Source organism: Saccopteryx leptura, chromosome 6 (assembly GCF_036850995.1).
Source record: "Saccopteryx leptura isolate mSacLep1 chromosome 6, mSacLep1_pri_phased_curated, whole genome shotgun sequence".
NCBI lineage: Eukaryota > Metazoa > Chordata > Mammalia > Chiroptera > Emballonuridae > Saccopteryx > Saccopteryx leptura.
The window spans coordinates 47022805-47045454 of record NC_089508.1 but is presented as its reverse complement, the minus strand read 5'-3'; the positions used below and the strand labels follow the sequence as shown (position 1 = coordinate 47045454).

The 22650-nt window shown below is 38.4% G+C and overlaps 1 protein-coding gene across 2 annotated transcripts in view; it reads right to left on the bottom strand.

The window, feature by feature from the left end:
- The window catches only part of TXNDC16 (thioredoxin domain containing 16), a 91452-nt gene that overhangs the window by 30837 nt on the left and 37965 nt on the right, over positions 1-22650 (bottom strand). For both annotated transcript variants that reach the window (XM_066342112.1, XM_066342111.1), the window contains 7 exons: positions 21903-22069; positions 21460-21517; positions 19782-19905; positions 14232-14384; positions 13657-13716; positions 7396-7564; positions 6916-7052 (listed from right to left, as the gene is read on the bottom strand). In XM_066342112.1, the coding sequence (XP_066198209.1) occupies positions 6916-7052; positions 7396-7564; positions 13657-13716; positions 14232-14384; positions 19782-19905; positions 21460-21517; positions 21903-22069 (868 nt within the window). The remainder of the gene's footprint in view (positions 1-6915; positions 7053-7395; positions 7565-13656; positions 13717-14231; positions 14385-19781; positions 19906-21459; positions 21518-21902; positions 22070-22650) is intronic.

Below are 22650 nucleotides of genomic sequence, written 5' to 3'. Positions count from 1 at the left end.
CATCAACTTTCTGAGGGACACAATCTCCTCCAACGCTTCTACCTCAGTTTCGATCTCGGTCTCTGGTTCGAATCCTTCAAAGTCTCTGTCCGCAACAACATCAAGCCATAACTTTTTCCATGCCGAGTTCAAGGTTCTTCTTGTAACCTCTTGCCATGCCAAGTCAATAATGTGTAAACATATTACGATGTTATAGTGATCTTTCCAAAACTCTCAAAGGATTAGAATTGTATTCTCCATCACCTCAAAGCTGCGGAGGAACAAGTGCTTTGTGTAAAGCTTTTTAAAGTTGGAAATGACCTGCTGATCCATAGGTTGCAAGATTGAAGTCTTGTTGGGTGTGAGGTAGAGGACTTTCACAAATTTGAACTCATCGAGAATGTCATCTTCAAGACCAGGTGGGTGGGCTGGAGCATTATCAAGGATTAGTAATGCTTTCATCGGGAGTTTATTTTCTTGAAGATATTTCTTCACTGCAGGACCAAAGACAAGATTTACCCATTCAATAATAAATGGCTGCATAACCCATACCCTAGCATTGGTGCACCACATAACCTGCAGTTTTTCTTTAAGAATCTTGTGAGTCTTAAAGGCTCGAGGATTTTCGGAATGATACACTAGCAGTGGCTTTACTTTACAGTCAACGCTAGCATTTGCACACAATGCAAGGGTGAGACGGCCTGGCAGCTTCTTCTCTGTGGTGATGAAAGTCCTCCAGGGCATTTTTTCCCAAAACAATCCTGTTTCGTCACAGTTGAACACTTGTTGGGGAATGTAGCCTTCCTTTGCAATAAGCGCAACAAAATGTTCAATGTACTCCTCAGCTGCCCATGCCTCACCACCGAGTGGATGCCAGATCTCTTCTTGAAATTTTCAAACCAACCATGACTTGCCTTAAACGTATCTTCTGCTGCCTCTTTTGAGGTTGATAGTTCTTTCTTCTTCAAGTCGCCATAAATAATATGTGACTTTTCACATATTACAGTCTCCATCACTGTATCTCCTGCCAGCTCTTTCTCTTTCACCCACACCAGCAGAAGCGTCTCCATTTCTTCATGGATATTTGTCCTTAATTGGGACAGAATTGTAGTTCCTTTCACTGGATTTGCGCTTTTGATGGCATCCTTTTGTTAAAGGATGGTACAAATTGTAGATGTATTGCGGTCATACAGCCTTGCCAGTTCAATCACTTGTAAACCACGCTCATGTTTTTCTATTATTTCTTGCTTTACTTCTGTCGACATCATTCTCTTCTTCTCACCACTGTCCTTTACACTCACTTTCTTCGGCTCCATGATAGCACACAAAAAAAGTTAGTAAAAAAATGCAAAAATGATGCAAGAATGAGTACAGCACACGAGATTCGACTTGATTCTGCGGGTAACACGTGAGAAAGAATGAGATGCTGGTGGTGTGCTGCTGATACCAGACCCAAGCACCAACGCGCCAGCTACTGGCAGCTTCCTGAATCATGACTCGGATCTTGAAATTTCGCTCAGATCTCGAACTAAAATATAGACTGAGTCGCAGCTTGTATCTTAAAAATTCATATGTTGATCTGCTCGTATCTCAAGGTACCACTGTATTTACAGAGTTTTAAATTTATCCCCATAAGATTCTTATTCATTACAAAGGAAAAAACAGTAACTTTCTGGAAGACGGACCTGGCAGACATGCCAGAGGACAAAAGAGAAATGTTAGCCCTCATGGAATTCACATTATTTTAGTATTCAAATCATTAGACTCTCTATAAAAAAATTAATAGCTGATACAAAATTTAGTGCTCAGTAAATGTCAGTAGTTAGCTTTTATGAGTAAAATGCAAATGTACATAAAAATGTACATAATAGCCTTTTATCATTATACATTTGCTCATTTGACATATGTTGAAAGCCTAGCACCTATCATGGGAATGTCTGCAAAACATATAAAAACAACAGCCTGATCAGGTGATGGCACAGTGGACACAGCGTCAGACAGGGACACAGAGGACCCAGGTTCAAAGCCCTGAGGTCGCCGGCTTGAGCACAGGCTCATCTGGTTTGAGCAAGGTTCACCAGCTTGAGGCCAAGGCCACTGGCTTGAGCAAGGGGTCACTCTGCTGTAACTCCCCGGTTAAAGCACATGTGAGAAAGCAATCAATGAACAACTAAGATGCTGCAATGAAGAACTGATGCTTCTCATCTCTCTCCCTTCCTATATGTCCCTATCTGTCCCTCTCTCTGTCTCTGTCACAAACACACATACATACACACACACACACACACACACACATAAAAACAAAAAAAAAAGAAGAGGAATCTGGCTGAAAAAGCTGGGAATAATCAATCCAGTGAAATAATTAAAAAGCATCATATCCAGATTACATCATTCTGGCACACCAGAACTACCTATATGTATATATTTTAACATTATACTTTTGACTATTTTTTTTAGATATAATTAGATGTACATTATATCATCTGTATAGAACTACAATCAAGTACACTGTTCCTTATATTGATCTTGTATATGAAAAAACAATATAAAAATTCCTCTCAGCATTTACAATCAAGAAAAAGTTTTCTCTATGGATGAGTCAACATCTTAACTCGGTAAGATAGCAAAAATTTTATCTTTCTGTTTCTAGTTGCTACCAGATTGTTTAGGGTTAAGTTTTATGATGAACTGCAGTGTTTTCAAGATATTCTATACAATTATCACCTATTATTTTATTGCTAAATCCTTATCCTTGTTTTAATGATTTTATTGTATTTGTGTCTTTTATTACCTGAAGACTAATTCTTTTTGGAAGGAGGCCCAGTGTAAGTAATAAATGAGAACTTCAGGGCACCAGGCACCCGAGGTAGATGAAAGACAAAGTCGAGAGTGGTAGCAAAAATCTTAGAAATAGAAGACAAAGGAGTAAGTCATAGACTCATCCACCTCACAATATTTCATACAGAAAACACAAATTGACAGCTTTCGGGGGGGGGGGATCTCAGCAAGGGGAGTGGTGGAAGGATTGAGGGGAAAAAACTGTTGGACACACACAGCTGTGTGGAGATTGTGGGGGGAGAGGGTGGAAGAGGGGATAGAGGGGTAACTGGTGATAGAGACTTGACTTGGGTAGTGAACACACAATGTGGTGTACAGATGGTGGAACTGTGCACCTGAAACCTATATAATTTTTTTGACCAGTATCACCCCAATAAATTCAATTTTAAAAAAGGTGAAAAAGGAGATAGTACACCACCATATAACACAGCATCCTGCTTTTGCATAAAATTTCTGTTGTCCACAACCAATCCAAAAGCAATAAACACTTCTTCCATACGGACTATACACCTATCCCCAAACTAGCCTTCTTCATACCTCCGACTCCAAGGAAAAAATAAAAAAGTTATACCCTCTAGGATTTTGCTTCTAAGATAGTAAGCCACTAAGCACATATTAACATTATTATTTCTTAGTAGTAAACTTTTCTGGTTTTTAATTTAAAATAATCTGAGGACACACAGGAGGGAAATAAGTACGAGACAGAAATGTATAGAAGGCAAAATTTAATAAGTAATTAATAGTATCTACTATATAAAAATATAATACTAAACATGAGAATCCTGTTCCCATACAAATATTCTTAAAAGATCTCATGCAGAATTCAAAATACATCTTAAATGAAAAAAAATATAAAGGGGCGAGGTTTGCTAGATAAATGGCATGAGTAATGTGATGAAAACACTAAGGCTAAGAATTTTATCACCCAGTCAGGAGGCCTACCATATGTAAAGGCAAGAGAATAACATTCTAAGCAACACTACTGGTCAGAAAAAATCCCCTGTATGAACCATTCCTTTAAAAAGTTATTGAAAGACACATTCCTATGAAGCAAACAAGAAAGAAAGAGTAAGAAGAATCTAAGACTTGAGCATCTGTGATATTAAAAGAACATTATAGTCTGATGCTATGTAAAACTAGTAAGTAAAATTAGTCAATATAAGTACTATATCATAGCTAAATGCAAAAGCATTAATTTGAAATGCATCAAAAATAAGTTCAATTAATTGATGGAGGGATGAATTGATATACAGGTCATATGTTGAAGCAAGTATAGTTAAATGCTAATGGTAGAATTGAGATGGCCAGATATTTATTTATTTGTGTGTGTGTGTGTGTGTGTGTGTGTGTGTGTGTTCGCTGTAAAATTCTTTCAACTTGGCTTTATGTTTGAAAATTTCCATAATGGTATGTTGGGGGAAAATACCTGATAGTGAAATATATAAAGAAAAAACACCTTAGCAATGATGATAATCTGAGCCTATGAGACCATAAAAGCTCAGAAAGAGAAGAAGACCATAGAAGAAATTAAAAGCATCCTCCTTTTCCATAAGAGGGAATAAAAATCATTGAAATGGTCTTAAATTTTAGATTCCAATATGGGTTTTTTTTTCATCTTCTCTAGCCTTGGGGAAAATAAAGCCAAATAAAGCATACACCATCTAGAAAAAAAAAAAAAAGAAATACCAGTGAAGCATAAAACAAGCTACAGACACCCAAATAACTGTAGACAGTATGTATAAATGTCCTAAGGTTCACCTGGAAAAGTCAAGAGATAAAAAAAATATATAAAAAAGACAAATAGACTTCTCAATCATGTATTTTAAAACTAACAGATTAAGTATCAACAGATAAAGTGAACAAAATAGAAAACTTTTGCACATATACATATATACACACATACAGATGTAGATTTAATATGGTAGGATAGAATCACAAAAAGGAATGGTACAATCAAAAAGAGAGGGAAAAAAAGAACAACTGTTAACTATTTAGACAAAAATAAAGTTGGCCCTTAACCTCACATCATGCATGAAAATATCTAAATAAAGACTTTTTTTAAAGAAAAAATCAAAGGACAAAATCAACAGAATAAAAAGGTAACCTATAGAATGGGATAAAAATATTTTCAAATTATATAATAAGGGATTAATAAACAGAATATATAGATAAAGCGTCAACCTGGGAGCACTAAAGTCGCCGGCTCAAAATCTCCGGCTTGCCTGGCCAAGGCACATATGGGAGTTGATACTTTCTGTTTCCTGCCCCCCTTCTCTCTCTCTTCTCTCTAAAAATGAATAAATAAAAACTAAAAAAAGAACTCCTGCAACTCAACAACCACTCAATTAAAAGGACTTGAATAGACATTTCTTCAAAGAAGACATACAAATGGTCAACATGCACATGAAAAGATGCTCAGCATCACTAATCAACAAACAATTAGGGAAATGTATGTCAAAACCACAATAAGTCATCACCTCACACCCTTACGATGGCTACTATAAAAAGAAAAACAAAACAAAACAGAAAGTAACAAGAATTGGTGAGCATGTGGAGATATTAGAACCCTTTTCTGTACTATTGGTAGGAATGTAAAATGGTACAGCCACTATGAAAAACAGTACAGTAGGCCCTAGCTGGTGGCTCAGAGGATAGAGCGTTGGCCCAGAGTATGGACATCCCAGGTTCAATTCCCAGTCAGGGCACAAAGAAGAAGCAACCATCTGCTTCTCTTCCCCATCCTCTCCCCCTTCCTTTCCTGCAGCCAGTGGCTCACTTGGTTCAAGTGTGGCCCTGGGCACTGAGGATAGCTCTGTTGGTCCAAGTATTCAGCCTCAGGAGCTGAGGATAGCTCGGTTGATTTGAGCATCAGCCCCAGACGGGGGTGGATCCCAGTCAGGGCGCATGTGGGAGTCTGTCTCTCTATCTCCCCTCCTCTCTTACTTAAAACAAACAAACAAGCAAAAAAAAACCCAAAACAGTAGAGTAGTTCTGCAAAAAATTAAAAATAGAATTACCATATGACCCCAAAATTCCACTTATGGGTTATATTCAAAAGAAGTGAAAGCAGACTCCTGAAGAGATATTTGTACACCCATGTTCAGAGCAGCATTATCCATAAAAGCCAAGAGCTGGAAACAACCAAGTGTTCATCAAGAGATGAATGGATAAATAAAATGTGTTATATACATACGATGGAATACTATTCAGCATTTAAAAGGATGGAATATTATTCAGCCTTTAAAAGGAAGGAAGTGCTGACACATGCTACAATACAGCAGACTTTGAGGGCATTGTAGTAAGTGAAATAAGCGAGTCATAAAAAGGTAAGTGCTATAGGATTCCACTTATGTATATGAGGTACCTAGAGTAGTCAAACTCAGAGATACAGAAAGTGGAATAGTTGCCAGGGGCTAGGGAAAATTCAGAGTTATTTTATGAGCATAGTTTCAGTTTTGCAAAATGAGTAAGTTCTGGAGATTAGTTGCACAACAATGTAAATAAACTTAACACTTGCTACCTATACACTTAAAAATGATTAAGATGATAAACTCTGTGTATTTTATCACAATTTTAAAAAAAGAAAAATATTCAGAGCCAAAAGACAATATAAATTAGAGTAGGAAAATACAAATAAATCAAAAATAAAATGTAGGTGAATATTAACTGATAATGATAATAGGAGATTGCTATAGCCAAAGGCAATGGAAGAAATCTCAAAATCAATAAATTTGAAAACAATTTTAAATTGCTACATATAAAGTTATTAAACAAAGCCAAAAAGCAAACAAAAACTGGGGGAAAATAACTGGAACAAAATGTAGTGGGTGCAAGAATATAATTTACATACACAATACTAGCCCAATTATCAATACATTAAAACATACATAAATATGAAATACATTCATATTTACATTAAAATTTAACAATTGTAAATAATTACAGATTTTTTCCTTCAAATTTCTCTGTATTTTCAAAATCTGACATAATTTGAGTTCTCTATAATTTAAAAAGATAGTAGTAATTCTTTTAAAAAACAACACTAGTGAGTTTTTAACTATGCATTATATATTTAAACATTCAATTCTACTTATTTACCTTTTGTCATGGTTGGACTAAACAATCCCAGTACTGACACACCGGAATAGGAGATCAGGTCTTTATATAATTCCCCACTTAAATATTCTTCTGCTTCTTGAACAGATGTTATGTTCACTGGACACGAAATCCTGTTGCTAGATGAATATATAAGTATATTCAACATTAATTTTTAAAAATACTTTTCAGCTCTAAAAAAAATAGAAATACTGAATTTAGAAAAGACTATGACTCAGGATACACATCCAACAAAATAAAGACAAATACTATCATTCTAAACAAACAAACATCACCCTCATTAAACAAAATTTTTATCTTCCAAAAGTGACAGAATGTGGATGAGCTCTATTCACCCATGCTCATCCTGTGATTTCAAGTCTAGTATCCTCCGTAACCCACTCAAAGTGCATCAACACATGGTCATTAGTAGTTCTATAGACCTAAAAGTTTAAAAATCTTAGGGTGAGGTTGAATACTCACAGCTGGATAAATTTTAGGAGATCTTCAGTTCCTAACATACCACCATAAGATACCGGGTTCTCGCCTTCCTTGTACATTTTTACAACGGGAAATTCGGTAACATTTTGCTTAGTACATACATCAGACCAATCTGCACAGTTTATTCTAGTAAGCAGCATAGTGGACGTGCCTAAACAGAAGGAACATGTACGTTTTATAAATATTAATATAGAAAACTTGGTTGTAGAGAATTGTCAACATTTTTATATTTTTTTAATGTTTTTTTTTTTACTTATTCAGTTTAGAGAGGAAAGAGAAAGAGAAAGAGAAGGGGGGAGGAGCAGGAAGCATCAATTTCCATATGTGCCTTGACCAGGCAAGCCCAGGGTTTTTTGGGGGGTTTTTTTTGTTGTTTTTTTTTTGTTTTTTTTTTATTCATTTTAGAGAGGAGAGAGAAAGGGAGAGAGAGAGAGAGAGAAAGAGAGAGAGAGAGGAGAGAGAGAGAGAGAGAGATAAAAGGTGGGGAGGAGCTGGAAGCATCAACTCCCATATGTGCCTTGACCAGGCAAGCCCAGGGTTTCGAACCAGTGACCTCAGCATTTCCAGGGTTTTGAACTGCTTACATAAAGTGTTTCCAGGTTGACACTTTATCCGCTGCGCCACCACAGGTCAGGCTATATTCTCTTCTTAATTAAACCTCTCAGCAGCATGAATCACTGCTGTGGAAGTCTCTCTTCCTTTGGGTTTTGCCACATCACCCCCTATTGGCTTTTCCCCCACCTCTACAGCTGCTCTCTTTTGTTCCTTTGTCAGGTTCTTCTGCCAGAAGAGATGGCAGTTCCTCATGGCTCAGTTTATGCTGCCTTCTCTACTTGCTCTACTACACACTCGTCCATCACAAAGCCCATTGCCAATCTAATGTATCTTAAATTTACATCTTGGCCCAGGCTCCTCCTAAAAGTTGCTGAACCATGTACCCTTATACTGACTTATCTATTTCTGTTTGAATGGAAACATCCTCAAACTCAGTATGCCTAAAACCAAACAGGATTTCTTTCCTGAGTATATTGGTGAGCATTGCCAGTTTTGTACAACTCAGAACACAAAGTATCATCTTTCGTGCCTCCCCAATTCCTAAGTCCCCCAATGCTTAATCAAGTCAATCAGCATATCCTTTCAATTTTACCACCTACATTTTAAATATCTCTTCTATCTGTCCATTTCTCTTTACTGCTTCTTCTCTAGTCATTATTTCTCCTGGATAACTACAATAAGCTACTAATTCATCTCCCCGAATTCAGTATGTCTCTATACTGAAACTAGAACAGGGGGTAGGTAACTATGGCTTGCGAGCTAGATATGGCTCTTTTGATGGCTGCATCTGGCTCACAGACAAATCTTTTTTTTAATTATTTCTTTTAACTTTAATTAATTTTTAGAGAGGAGAGTGAGAGATAGAAAGAGAGAGAGAGAAAAGGGGGAGGGAGGAGCAGGAAGCATCAACTCCCATATGTGCCTTGACCAGGCAAGCCCAGGGTTTTGTTTTGTTTTGTTTTGTTTTTTGTTTTTTTTTACAGAGAGAGAGAGAGAGAGAGAGAGAGAGAGAGAGAAGAGACAGAGAGAGAGAAGTGGGGGAGGAGCTGGAAGCATCAACTCCCATATGTGCCTTGACCAGGCAAGCCCAGGGTTTCGAACCGGCGACCTCAGCATTTCCAGGTCGACGCTTTATCCACTGTGCCACCACAGGTCAGGCCAACTCACAGACAAATATTTAATAAAAAATAATAATAACGTTAAAAATATAAAACATTCTCATGTACTAAATCTATTCATTTCCTACCGCTCATGTTCATGGTTGTGGGTGGCTGGAGCCAATCACAGCTGTCCTCCAGGACACCACCAAATTTTTATTGGATAATGCGTAACATACATGGGTCGTTGTGTGGCTCTCACAGAATTACATTTTAAAATATGTGGCGTTCATGGCTCTCTCAGCCAAAAAGGTTCCCAACCCCTGAACTAGAAGCATCTTTTCAAAATTCAGTTCTGTTTTGTTAACAGCGCATCCCCATGAACCTTTGCAGAATTTGGCCTTTCTCATCCCTGCATATCTCTGCATGTGTGACTACTTCAAGAAAGCCTTCTTGAACACCTTGATCTACATCAGGTTCCTATGCTCTTACATGTAATTGTATAGTCCAGTGGTAGTCAACCTGGTCCCTACCGCCCATTAGTGGGCATTCCAGCTTTCATGGTGGGCGGTAGCGGAGCAACCAAAGTATAAATAAAAAGATAGATTTAACTATAGTAAGTTGTTTTGTAAAGATTTATTCTGCCAAAATTAGTGAAAATCTGACATAAAGTACTTGGTAAGTAATTATTATTATATGCTTTAACTTGCTGTAACTCTGCTTTATAAATTTTATAAAGTAAAGTTACTTCCCTACTTTATAAATCACCATTACTGTGGAACTGGTGGGTGGTTAGAAAATTTTACTACTAACAGAGATACAAAAGTGGGCAGTAGGTACAAAAAGGTTGACTACCCCGGTATAGTCAATTTGTGCTTATCTGATTAATGCCTGTTTCCACCAAGAGTACTCCCTGAGAATAGGGACTATGTCTATTTAAATACTCATCATTAATTTTCTAGTATCTAGAGCAGTCCTTGTACATAAAACACCTTAAATATGGGCATGAATAAATGGCACACATGAAACTCATCCCAGGCTTCAGGTATCCATCCTGTCTTAATATTATAATTTCTCTTTAGCTTAAGAAAACACATAGTGGAATCCCCAAAAAGAAATTCTCATTTGTTCTATAAAAATATATGTCAAGGCCCCTGGCTGGTTGGCTCAGCGGTAGAGTGTTGGTCTAGCACGTGGAAGTCCCAGGTTTGATTCCCAGTCAAGGCACACAGAAGAAGTGCAGATCTGCTTCTCCCCCTCTCCTTCCTCTCTGTCTCTCCCCCTCCTGCAGCCAGGGGCTCCATTGGAGTGGGGTTGGCCCAGGCGCTGAGGACAGCTCCGTGGCCTCCGCCTCAGGCGCTGGGGTGGGCCCGGCAGCAATGGTGCAGCGCCCAGATGGGCAGAGCATCACCCCCTGGTGGGAGTGCCAGGTGGATCCTGGGAGGGCACATGTGGGAGTCTGTCTGACTGCCTCCCCGCTTCTAACTTCGGAAAAATACAAAAAAGGGGTGGAAAAAATATATATAGATACATCAAGTTCTCCAAAATATGTAAATCACTAGGTAGAAAGAAATTTTTAAAAAGCACAACATAATTCATCTGTGAAAGGAAGGAATAAATTCTAAAAGGAAACTTTTCTTTCATATAGATCAAAAAAAGACTCTTTGTATGTCATTTAGGATATAATTTAGTATATTTTTTTGTGACAGAGACAGACAGACAGGGACAGACAGGAAGGGAGAGAGATGAGAAGTATCAATTATTTGTTGCAGCTCCTTAGTCTCCTTAGTGGTTCATTGATTGATTTCTCATATTTGTCTTGACGGGGGAGGAGGGGTCTACAGCAGAGCAAGTGACCCCTTGCTCAAACCAGCAACCTTGGGCTCAAGCCTGCGACCTTGGGCTTCAAGCTGGTGACCTTTGGGCTCAAGCCAGCACCCCCGAGCTCAAGCCAGATGAGCCTGCACTCAAGTTGGAGAGCTCAGAGTTTCAAACCTGGGTCCTCTGTGTACCAGTACAACTCTCAATCCACTATGCCACCTCCTGGTCAGGCTATGACATAATTGAAGGTGTAATATAATCAAATGATTAAAACTGTGAATGCGCCCTGGCCAGTTGGCTCAGCGGTAGAGCGTCAGCCTGGCGTGCGGGGGACCCGGGTTCGATTCCCGGCCAGGGCACATAGGAGAAGCGCCCATTTGCTTCGCCACCCCCCCCCCTCCTTCCTCTCTGTCTCTCTCTTCCCCTCCAGCAGCCTGGGCTCCATTGGAGCAAAGATGGCCCGGGCGCTGGGGATGGCTCCTTGGCCTCTGCCCCAGGCGCTGGAGTGGCTCTGGTCCTGGGGGAGCGATGCCCCGGAGGGGCAGAGCGTCAGGGGCGTGCCGGGTGGATCCCAGTCGGGTGCATGCGGGAGTCTGTCTGACTGTCTCTCCCCGTTTCCAGCTTCAGAAAAATACAAAAAACAAACAAACAAACAAAAAAAACACAAAAAACCAAAACTGTGAATGCAATATTTTTACATTTTATCACCAAAAATTCTTAATACTAATTTTACATTTTATCACCAAAAGTTCTTAATACTAAAAATTCACCTTTATGATCCAGAGGTCCCCAAACTTTTTACACAGGGGGCCAGTTCACTGTCCCTCAGACCGTTGGGGGGCCGCCACATACAGTGCTCCTCTCACTGACCACCAGTGAAAGAGGTGCCCCTTCCGGAAGTGCGGCGGGAGCTGTATAAATGGTTTCAGGTGGCCACATGCGGCCTGCAGGCCGTAGTTTGGGGATGCCTGCACGATTCCAGATTATATAACATAGCTACAATAATCACTAGATTTAATGTTAGAAATCTGGTAATACAGGCAGGGCATAATCTATTTTAGACACCAGTATATACTCCGCCTACTACAATGTTGGTTACATAGTATGTACCCAACAAAAATTTGTAAAATGTACCCTGATATTTCTTCATGAACAAATTTTAATTTTTACATTAAACTATATTAAATATTGTATGAGCATATGAACAAAGATAAATCCTTATTTCTTCTAAAATTAGACCTGCTAAATGACTTCTCTACAAAGTTTTCTTATCCTTTAATTATTTAGTCAATAAATATCTAGTGACGCTGGTTAATATAGAGTACTATATTATATATTGCTACCTAAGTATGAAATACAGTGCTGCACAGATGTAGTTCTTTCCCTTCAATATGTATCCTCAACAGGCTGACCACAGCTAAAAATGTTATTACCCCTGCAGTCCAAGTTGTAAACTTTGATGTTATCATTAAAACTGAAAAAGAATACTGATATGTATAATTAAACATTATAAGGCTATAAAGTTACCAACATACATTTTTTATTTTCTTTCTTACAACATGATTTCAACATTTAATCATGCTTCAATTGGAATAGTATAATATTCTAAGATGTTTGTAGTCCTATATTCCATATACTTTATGTGGTAATTACAAATAGGATTCTTAATTTTTAAAAAAATTTCTCTTAGCTACAGATAATAAGTGGAACAACTTGACATTTGCTGCCACCTTGTGACCAAGTATAAAATAATACTCATTATCTTGTATTGAGATTAAAAGTGACTTTTTCACCTGACTGGTTGTGGCTCAGTCGATAGGGAGTCGACCTAAAATGCTGAAGTCCCAGGTTCAAAACCCCCAGGCCCTGGCCGGTTGGCTCAGTAGTAGAGCGTTGGCCTGGCGTGCAGAAGTCCCGGGTTCAATTCCCGGCCAGGGCACACAGGAGAAGCGCCCATCTGCTTCTCCACCCCTCCCCCTCTCCTTCCTCTCTGTCTCTCACTTCCCCTCCCGCAGCTGAGGCTCCATTGGAGCAAAGATGGCCCGGGCGCTGGGGAGGGCTCCTTGGCCTCTGCCCCAGGTGCTAGAGTGGCTCTGGTCGCGTCAGAGCGATGCCCCGGAGGGGCAAAGCATCGCCCCCTGGTGGGCAGAGCGTTGCCCCCTGGTGGGCGTGCCGGGTGGATCCTGGTCCGGCACATGTGGGAGCCTGTCTGACTGTCTCTCCCTGTTTCTAGCTTCAGAAAAATACAAAACAACAACAACAACAAAAAAAAACGACAACAAAAAAACCCAAGGTCGCTGGCTAGGGCACAGGCTCACCAGCTTGAGCGTGGGTCACTGGCTTAACCCCAATGGTCACTGGCTTGAACCCAAGGTCTCTGGCTTGAGCAAGGGGATCGATCACTGGCTTGACTGGAGTCCCCACCCTGGAAAAGGCACAGATGAGAAGCAATCAATGAACAACTAAAATGCCGCAACTATGAGTTGATGCTTCTCATCCCTCTCCCTTCCTGTTGTCCGTCTTTCTCTCTCTCTCAAAAAAAAAAAAAAAAAAAAAAAAAAAGAAAGAAAAGGTAACTTTTCCTCATGAAGATAATCAAAGGGAATGCTTCTAAGCATTTTTGAAGTTCATGGTTAATTAACAACCTTGGAAACAAAAACACAAAAACTTGAAATTTTATGCAGTTTTCTTCATCTTTATCATGAAACAGTTTTACAAATAGCTACAGCTCATAATCAGGAAAATTAGCATGCATATCACAGCACATTACCTTTTAATTTCATTGCTAAATCAATATAGGAATGCAGAAATGCCATGGATACTGCTTGCCCTACATAATAAAAAATTCAACAGACATTACAACATGCATATCTCCAAAGCATCCATACTTATACATAAGAAACATAGATTTATGGGGTACCCAAACTATTTCTTAATATACATATAATACTCAATATTCTTCCAAACATTTAAGAAGGTTTCAAATGCAACTAATTTTCTGCCTTCATACTACAAGGAATATTATTTGAAGATAAAAGCAGTATATTTACTATAAATCTGTACTGTTAATATATTAAAATCATTAGCTTGAATCACAATAATTTTCTGAAATTAATAAGCTGAACATCTAGTTTAATCATTTACCTTCAATTTGTCAGTCAGATATACATAATCAGTTTGACAGCTCCAGAATCAGCTAGAAGTAAATGTTTCATTATGTGCAGTCTACCTAGGACATAAGAAAGCTATGCCATCTTAGAGTGCACTGTATAGATTGTAAAAATAAAATGTGCCTACTTTAAATGTCCTCATTTGTAATAGTCTCCTCCAAAGATTCATACTCACAACCAGCATAGAAAAGCACTATGCTGTCAGAAGTCATTACTGTTGCATTAAATGTTTCTTCTGTTAATTCCACTGTCAATTCCAAAGGTAACTGTCTCTTCCTCTCTCTGTAAACACTTTCTGCCACTTCATCATCTTGAACTTCTAAAGCATCTGAAGAGAAATTAAAGTATATCTAAACATATAATTAAAAGTATTTAAGCTCTTTTCCAGGTAAGCATATGAAAATTTGGTACTTTATAAAAATGTTTCAATTTACACTATTTTATTAGTTAAAAATGTATGATGTTTTCAGACTAAGAAGTTTTTGCTCAGCAAGAGAAACTGATAACAAAATAAACAGAAAGCCAACTAAATGGGACATGATATTTTCAAACAACAGCTCAGATAAGGGCCTAATATCCAAAATATACAAAGAACTCATAAAACTCAACAACAAACAAACAAACAATCCAATAAAAAAATGGGAAGAGGATATGAACAGACACTTCTCCCAGGAAGAAATACAAATGGCCAACAGATATATGAAAAGATGCTCATCTTCTTTAGCTATTAGAGAAATGCACATCAAAACGGCAATGAGATACCACCTCACACCTGTTCGATTAGCTATTATTAGCAAGACAGGTAATAGCAAATGTTGGAGAGGCTGTGGAGAAAAAGGAACCCTCATACACTGTTGGTGGGAATGTAAAGTAGTACAACCATTATGGAAGAAAGTATGGTGGTTCCTCAAAAAACTGAAAATAGAACTATCTTATGACCCAGCAATCCCTCTACTGGGTATATACCCCAAAAACTCAGAAACATTGATATGTAAAGACACATGCAGCCCCATGTTTATTGCAGCATTGTTCACAGTGGCCAGGACATGGAAACAACCAAAAAGCCCGTCAATAGATGACTGGATAAAGAAGATGTGGCACATATACACTATGGAATACTACTCAGCCATAAGAAATGATGACATCGGAACATTTACAGCAAAATGGTGGGATCTTGATAACATGATACGAAGCAAAGTAAGTAAATCAGAAAAAAACAGGAACTGCATTATTCCATACGTAGGTGGGACATAAAAGTGAAACTAAGAGACATTGATAAGAGTGTGGTGGTTACAGGGGGGAGGGGGGAATGGGAGAGGGAAAGAGGGAGGGGGAGGGGCATAAAGAAAACTAGATAGAAGGCGACAGAGGACAATCTGACTTTGGGTGATGGGTATGCAACATAATTGAACGACAAGATAACCTGGACTTGTTATCTTTGAATATATGTATCCTGATTTATTGATGTCACCCCATTAAAAAAATTAAATTATTATAAAAAAAAAATGTATGATGTTTAGTAAACTTTCTACTTGCCTATCTTCCTATCCTAAATGACTTGAGATGATTCCTGACTCAAAAACTGTGAAGATTTCATCAAGTCCAGAAGCATTTATTTAAACTTATCTAGAAATGATATGAATATATTTTGTTTCTAATAAAATATTAATTTATAATTCAAAAAGGTTTGGTGTTTATTTAGCTTCCACTACATGATAAGCACTGTGATAGACTAGGCAAAGTAGTAAACAAAACATATATAGTCCCTGTCCACATGGAGCTCCTATCTAACAGAAAGGTTACACTGCAGCCTGATCATTGAAAAAATATATAATTATAAATTGTTATCAGTTTAAGAAAGGAAAAAGGATACAGTGAGAGATTATAACAGAGAGTTAGATCAGGAAATACAAAGTCTTCTAGGTAGAGAATCAAGGAAAGAACATCTGAGGCAAAAAGAATGCCATATGCAAGGGCTCAGAGACATAAAAGAGCTTAGCATACACTAGGAACAGAAGGAAGGCAAAACCAACTAAAAAAAAGATGAGCTGAAGAAATAAATGGTATGAGAAAACTCTAGGCTGGCAGTGTCTGGATCATAAGAGACCATATGAACCAAAAATTTTGGATTTCATCCTAAATGCATCAAGTTATGGTGGATTCTGAATATATAAAAACTTCTCATTAGTTTAGATAGACAAACAACTAATCTATCCATTTATCCATCCATCCATGTGTGTAGTAAAAAACATGTTTTGACTATAAATATTGTTAGAAGTTTGTATAGATTCAAAGCTTCCCTAGAAGAGTTGACACTAGCTGAGTACTAAGAAAATAAAACTTAGGTGGGAAGTAAGTGAAGGCAGTGGAGGCATACAGAACAAACGGAACAGCATGTGCAAAGGCACAATGGCATGAAAGCATGACAATTACAAATGCAAACTAGATATCTGATGGTACTAAAAATTACCATTATTTTCCATTATTTTAGATTTAGTAATAACAATAATTATGCTAGTTTTAAAAGAGGAACCCTTAAGAAAAAAAAGGACGAGGGAATCCTTATAGCTCTGAAATATACAGGAAAATATTAATGGGTGAAATTATATATTTGGTATTTGCTACAAAATAATAAGGGGTTGCAGTGATTGGAACAGGAGAGCCATGGGTTGATGGTAGTTGAGGCCAGGTAATGGATACCAGGAGATTTGTTATATTATCCTGTCTACTTCACAGTAAGTTCGTAATTCTCGGTAGTAACACAGTAAAAAGGAAGGGAGCAAGTGAGGATGACAATACAGTCAGAGAAGTATTATTTTCCCTATGACTTCTAATACTATGAAATAAAATACCAGATCTAAATTTCAGTATTCAGAATAAAATGCCAGAAATTTTCAATTGCATGATGCTAGTCAATCACATAACTCTCTGGACCTCAGTGTTCAAATCCATGAAACATTAAGAGTTCCATGACATTAACTTTAAGGTGCTTTTAAATGCCACAGTCCATGACACTAAAAGTTTTGGCCTCAATACTCAAATTGATAAAGGCCTACTTTCTTATTTACTACAGGGTGAAGCAAAGGTAGGTTTATAGTTGTCACATGGAAAATAATACAATAAATAAATAGTAAAATAAGAATAACCTCTGTGTTTCATGTACTCACAACTGTAAACCTACTTTAGCCCCACCTTGTAGGCATTTTTTTTCATTTTTCTGCCGTTCCTTTATTTCCCAATCCATCCTTCTTCTCTATCTTGTTCTAACACTTCCCTGCTCTCTTTTCTGGTCTCTCTTAATATGATATCCTCACTTGTAAATTCACTCAGTCCTCAGCTATACCTTTCACCTATCCATCAATACATGCACACCCCTTTAAGCCATATATGTTTAATTATTTTTTATATTGTCCTTTTGTAGAGCTCAGTCCATTTTATTCTGATTCATCCTTTGTACATTTTTTCTGAAGAACATTTTTCTTTGTTTTCTACTTGAGTGGTAACAAACTCTTTTCTAACTCTCTATTTTTCTCTACATAAATGGGAATGAAACAAGTGGTGGAAATTATGTATATGGACATATCATACATATTATGGGACAATAGGAATTACAGACATAGAAAGTTTAAAAAAAATCACAACAAACCAAAAAACAAAAGGCCAAGCTATAAAAGAAATACCAGAACTAGGCTGGAGAAAGAAGGCAAAAAGAGAGCTGGAAGAAAGAGAAGGCAACACCATTGGGCAAACTGAGGCCATAGAGTCGGGAGGCAATGGGGGATGAGATGAAAACAAGGAAATCGTGAAACAGGCTGACTCCTACTGAGGAAAGAAATCCTATGAGACTGACACAAGGTGATCCCCCTGACTCTGAAGACTGGAATACAAGAACCATGATAAGAATACAGCAGGGAGCAAGAGACCAGAACACAGGTCCATCTATGGAATGATGATACTATGGAAAAAAATTCCAGCTTAAACTACATCAATTCTAACCTCTGTATATAAGAAAAAAAAATCAAGAGCATGGCTCAAACTAAGAAACTGGTTACTGGTAACATTTAAAGCTCAGCCTTTATTAAATTTATAATATAGATTTGGATCATCATAATAATGATGGATCTCATTAAAAATATGAAAATTGCCTGACCAGGAGGTGGCGCAGTAGATAGAGTGTCGGACTGGGATGCAGAGGACCCAGGTTCAAGACCCCGAGGTGGCCAGCTTGAGCATGGGCTCATCTGGTTTGAGCAAAGCTCACAAGCTTGGACCCAAGGTCGCTGGCTCAAACAAGGGGTTACTCAGTCTGCTGTAGCCCCATGGTCAAGGCACATATGAGAGAGCAATCAATGAACAGCTAGATGTCGCAACGCGCAGCGAAAAACTAATGATTGATGCTTCTCATCTCTCCGTTCCTGTCTGTCTGTCCCTGTCCATCCCTCTTTCTGACTCTCTGTCTCTGTAAAAAAAAAAAAAGAAAATTACTTCCTTCCTGGGGCTCATGATAATAGTACTACATAAAACATTCATGTATATACTAACTGAGATACAAGAATGAACAAGACATAATCCCTGCCTTAGAGATTATACAGGCTAGTGAAGAAGAGAGAAAAGTAAATGAGCAATTATAGAATAGGACTGATGTTATGAAAAAAGTATCAGGAAAGATAATGCTCATAAATAAGGTCTCAAATCAGAATGGTCATTCTAATCCAGGCTCCACCACATGACACTTGTGTGACTTTGAACATATCATTTTCTCTGCTAAAACAAAGATTCTTTAGCTACAAGATGAAGGTGACATCAGCAAACTCAGAGGGTAACAATTAAAGTAAATAATGTGAAGGAGAATAGCCTTAAAAAGTACTTTAAAAATGTAAGCAATAAGGCCCTGGCCGGTTGGCTCAGCGGTAGAGCGTCGGCCTGGCGTGCGGGGGACCTGGGTTCGATTCCCGGCCAGGGCACATAGGAGAAGCGCCCATTTGCTTCTCCACCCCCCACCCCCTTCTTCCTCTCTGTCTCTCTCTTCCCCTCCCGCAGCCAAGGCTCCATTGGAGCAAAGATGGCCCGGGCGCTGGGGATGGCTCCTTGGCCTCTGCCCCAGGCGCTAGAGTGGCTCTGGTCGCGGCAGAGCGACGCCCCGGAGGGGCAGAGCATCGCCCCCTGGTGGGCAGAGCATCGCCCTTGAAGGGCGTGCCGGGTGGATCCTGGTCGGGCGCATGCGGGAGTCTGTCTGACTGTCTCTCCCCGTTTCCAGCTTCAGAAAGAAAAAAAAAAAAAAAAGAAAAAGAAAAAAAAAATGTAAGCAATAAGAAATAGAAATAACATGTTAAGAAGTATTAAAATGCTACTGAAATTTACTCCCTTCATTACTAATCAGACTTGTTTACAATCTATGTTTGTTAGAATTCTACTTCCTAATAGGAATAATAAAAATAAAACATCCTGTGTGGCTCCTGGGTCAGTTTTCAAGCACAGCAGAGCTGAAAGAACTGATCTAGAAGATAAGGTACAGATGTGGAGAGCGAGAAGCCTGACATGTCACCATGAAAGCTATCCGACTCAACAAAATACAGCATCCTCACATTGTTTCACCTAATTAATTTGACAAAATGTGATTTTTGAATGTGAATACATTCTATGAGAAAGTTAATTTATTGAAACTTCACTGAACTAATGGATGCTGGGCAGGGATGGGTGGGGTGAGCATCACAAAACATATTACCCATGTCGGGACCTTCCATGTCATCATCTTTATCTTCTTGTATTTCCTCAATGTGCGTATTATTTTCAACATGGGATATTACTAAATCGACATCATGTAACACCAAAAATTCCACTGGCATTCCCTACAAATAATTTTAAAAAATATAACTAAAATATAATAAAGTATTTTAATATAAAAATATTTTACTTATTGACACTAAAATGAAGCTAAACATTTAAACTTCAATTTTAAAATAAAACAAAAAATGGAAATTTACTCTACAGTCACTATGAAAATACCCAAAGCACACTTTAATAAAGATAGTGTATACTACCAAAAAGATGGCAAAAAAAGAGGAACTGAAAGTCTCGCTTGCCAGAGGGGAGGGGGGCTGAAGGGGAGGGGTTTAAAACTACGGATTGGTAGTTACAAAATAGTCCCGGGATGTAAAGTACAGCAAAAGGAATGCAGTCAATTATATTGTAATAACTATGTACGGTGCTAGGTAGGTACTTATTGGGGGGAACACTTTGTAAAATATAACCCTTCTAGTGGGCAATTTCACAATGTATTTTAAGAGCCTTAAAAATATTCATTTCCTTTGGCCATGGCCAATTGGTAGAGCATCAGCCCAGCGTGTAGAAGACCCGGTTTGATTACCAGTCAGGGCACACAGAAGAAGTGCCCACTGCTTCTCCACTCTTCCCCCTCTTCTTTCTTTCTATCTCTCTCTTCCCCTCCCACAGCCAAGGCTCCACTGGAGCAAAGTTGGCCCAGGCACTGAGGATGGCTCCATGGCCTCTGCCTCAGGTACTAAAATGACTCCAGTTGCAACAGGGCAACGCCCCCTGATGGGCATGCCGGTTGGATCCTGGTCGGGTGCATGCGGGAGTCTGTCTGCCTCCCCAGTTCTCACTTTGGAAAAATACACACATGTACAAAAAACAGTTAAAAACAAAATACCCATTCCCTTTGACAAATTTCACTTCTAAAACTTTAGCCAAAAGAAAGAATCAGTGATGTTCAAAACTGTATAAAAAGCTGGCATTGCCTGACCAAGTGGTGGCACAGTGGATAGAGCATCAGACTGGGATGCAGAGGACCCAGGTTCAAAACCCCAAGGTTGCCAGCTCGAGCATGGGCTCATCTAGCTTGAGTGCAGGATCACCAACTTGAGCGCAGGATCATAGATGTGACCCCATGGTTGCTGGCTTGAGCTTAAAGGTCCCTGGCTTGAGCAAGGGGTCACTCACTCGGCTATAGCCCCCAGGCAAAGGCACATATGAGAAAGCAATCAATGAACAAGTAAGGAGCTTAAGGAGCCACAATGAAGAACTGATGCTTCTCATTTCTCTCCTTCCTGTCTGTCCCTATCTGTCCCTCTCTGTCACAAAAAAAAAAAAAAGCAGGCATCATAACACAATAATAAGTAATTATGGTAAATATAATTTTAAGTAAAAAGTAAGATATACAGTATGATCCTAATTTTCTTAAATATATGTATATGTGTGAATATGGGAAAACAGAAAAATTAACAAATGAAAAACCACACCAAAGTGTTAATAGCAATTATGTTTGAATAGTGGCAATTTATAGAATTTTTCTATAATTAGAATATATTATTTTAGGACTGACCACACATATTAACTTTCTTTAAATAAGCAGACACTGTAGACCCATATACAACATGACTAACCTCTTCTCTTTTGAAGACCACATTAGCTTGCTGAGGAATGTCCACTTCCAAAGAGTCCCTTTTTCAAAATGAAATAAATGTTTTATGTTGCTAATCTGAAGGATAACAGTCATCCAGGATGTCAATCTAAAAAAACTGTAAATTCTCATACTAAAAAAGATTTATATAAAAAGATTACAATTTTGTGAGTCAGACACTGTACACATAAATACAGACCAGACTTCCTGGTCTCTACTGTAATCTGTATCTTCATTTGGAAAAAAAAATTTAAGGTCTAAATTTTAATCAAGCTAATAATTACAGACTTCAGCTCAGCAATTTGTTCTAACAATATTAGAATCAATCACAGATTTGAGTTTATTTACAAGTGAACAGATTACATTTAAATATGAGGAAAAATTAGTATTTTGCTAAACACAGTGAAAAGTTCATGTTTAAGATACCTTAACAAGAGCAGAACTCCTGCTTTTCCCAGAAGACGCCAAGCAACCCATTCTGCTGTTCTTCTGTCAGCTTCATACGTAGCTTGTTGACTAACGATAAAAACGAGTGGTAATCCTAGTTGGAGATGAACAGTTGAAACCTGTTGAGGATCTTCAGCAACTTCAGTCTTCATTAAAAGAAAAGAAAAAAAAAAGATAATGTTTCAACATTTGGATTTAAACCCTGCTAATTTTTATTAATAAAGTCATAAGAAATAGAACAGGTCTTTTAAATAAATCCAGCATTCCCAGAAATGATCACATAATTTCTATGTTTAATGCTTCCAGTGTACTTATATAGTTTAAGCATTACAAAACTAACAAATATTATAAGAAGTTATAGGCCTTGGCCAGTGGCTCAGTAAATAGAGTGTCGGCCCTGTGTATGAACCTCCCAAGTTTGATTCCTGGTCAGGGCACACAGGAGAAGCGACCACCTGCTTCTCCCTCTTCCCTCTCCCCCATCCCTCTCTCCCGCAGCCAGTGGCTTGATTGGTTCAAGCATGACCCTGGGCACTGAGGATGGCTTGACTGGTCTAAGTGTGTCAGCTTCGGCGCTAAAAATAGCTCAGTACTCAAGCATGGCCCCAGATGGTCTTGCTGGGTAGATCCAAGTCAGGGTTTATGTGGGAGTCTGCCTCACTATCTCCCCTACTCTTATCTTAAAAAAAGAAATAAAAAAAATAAAAAAGAAATATATGAAATTACA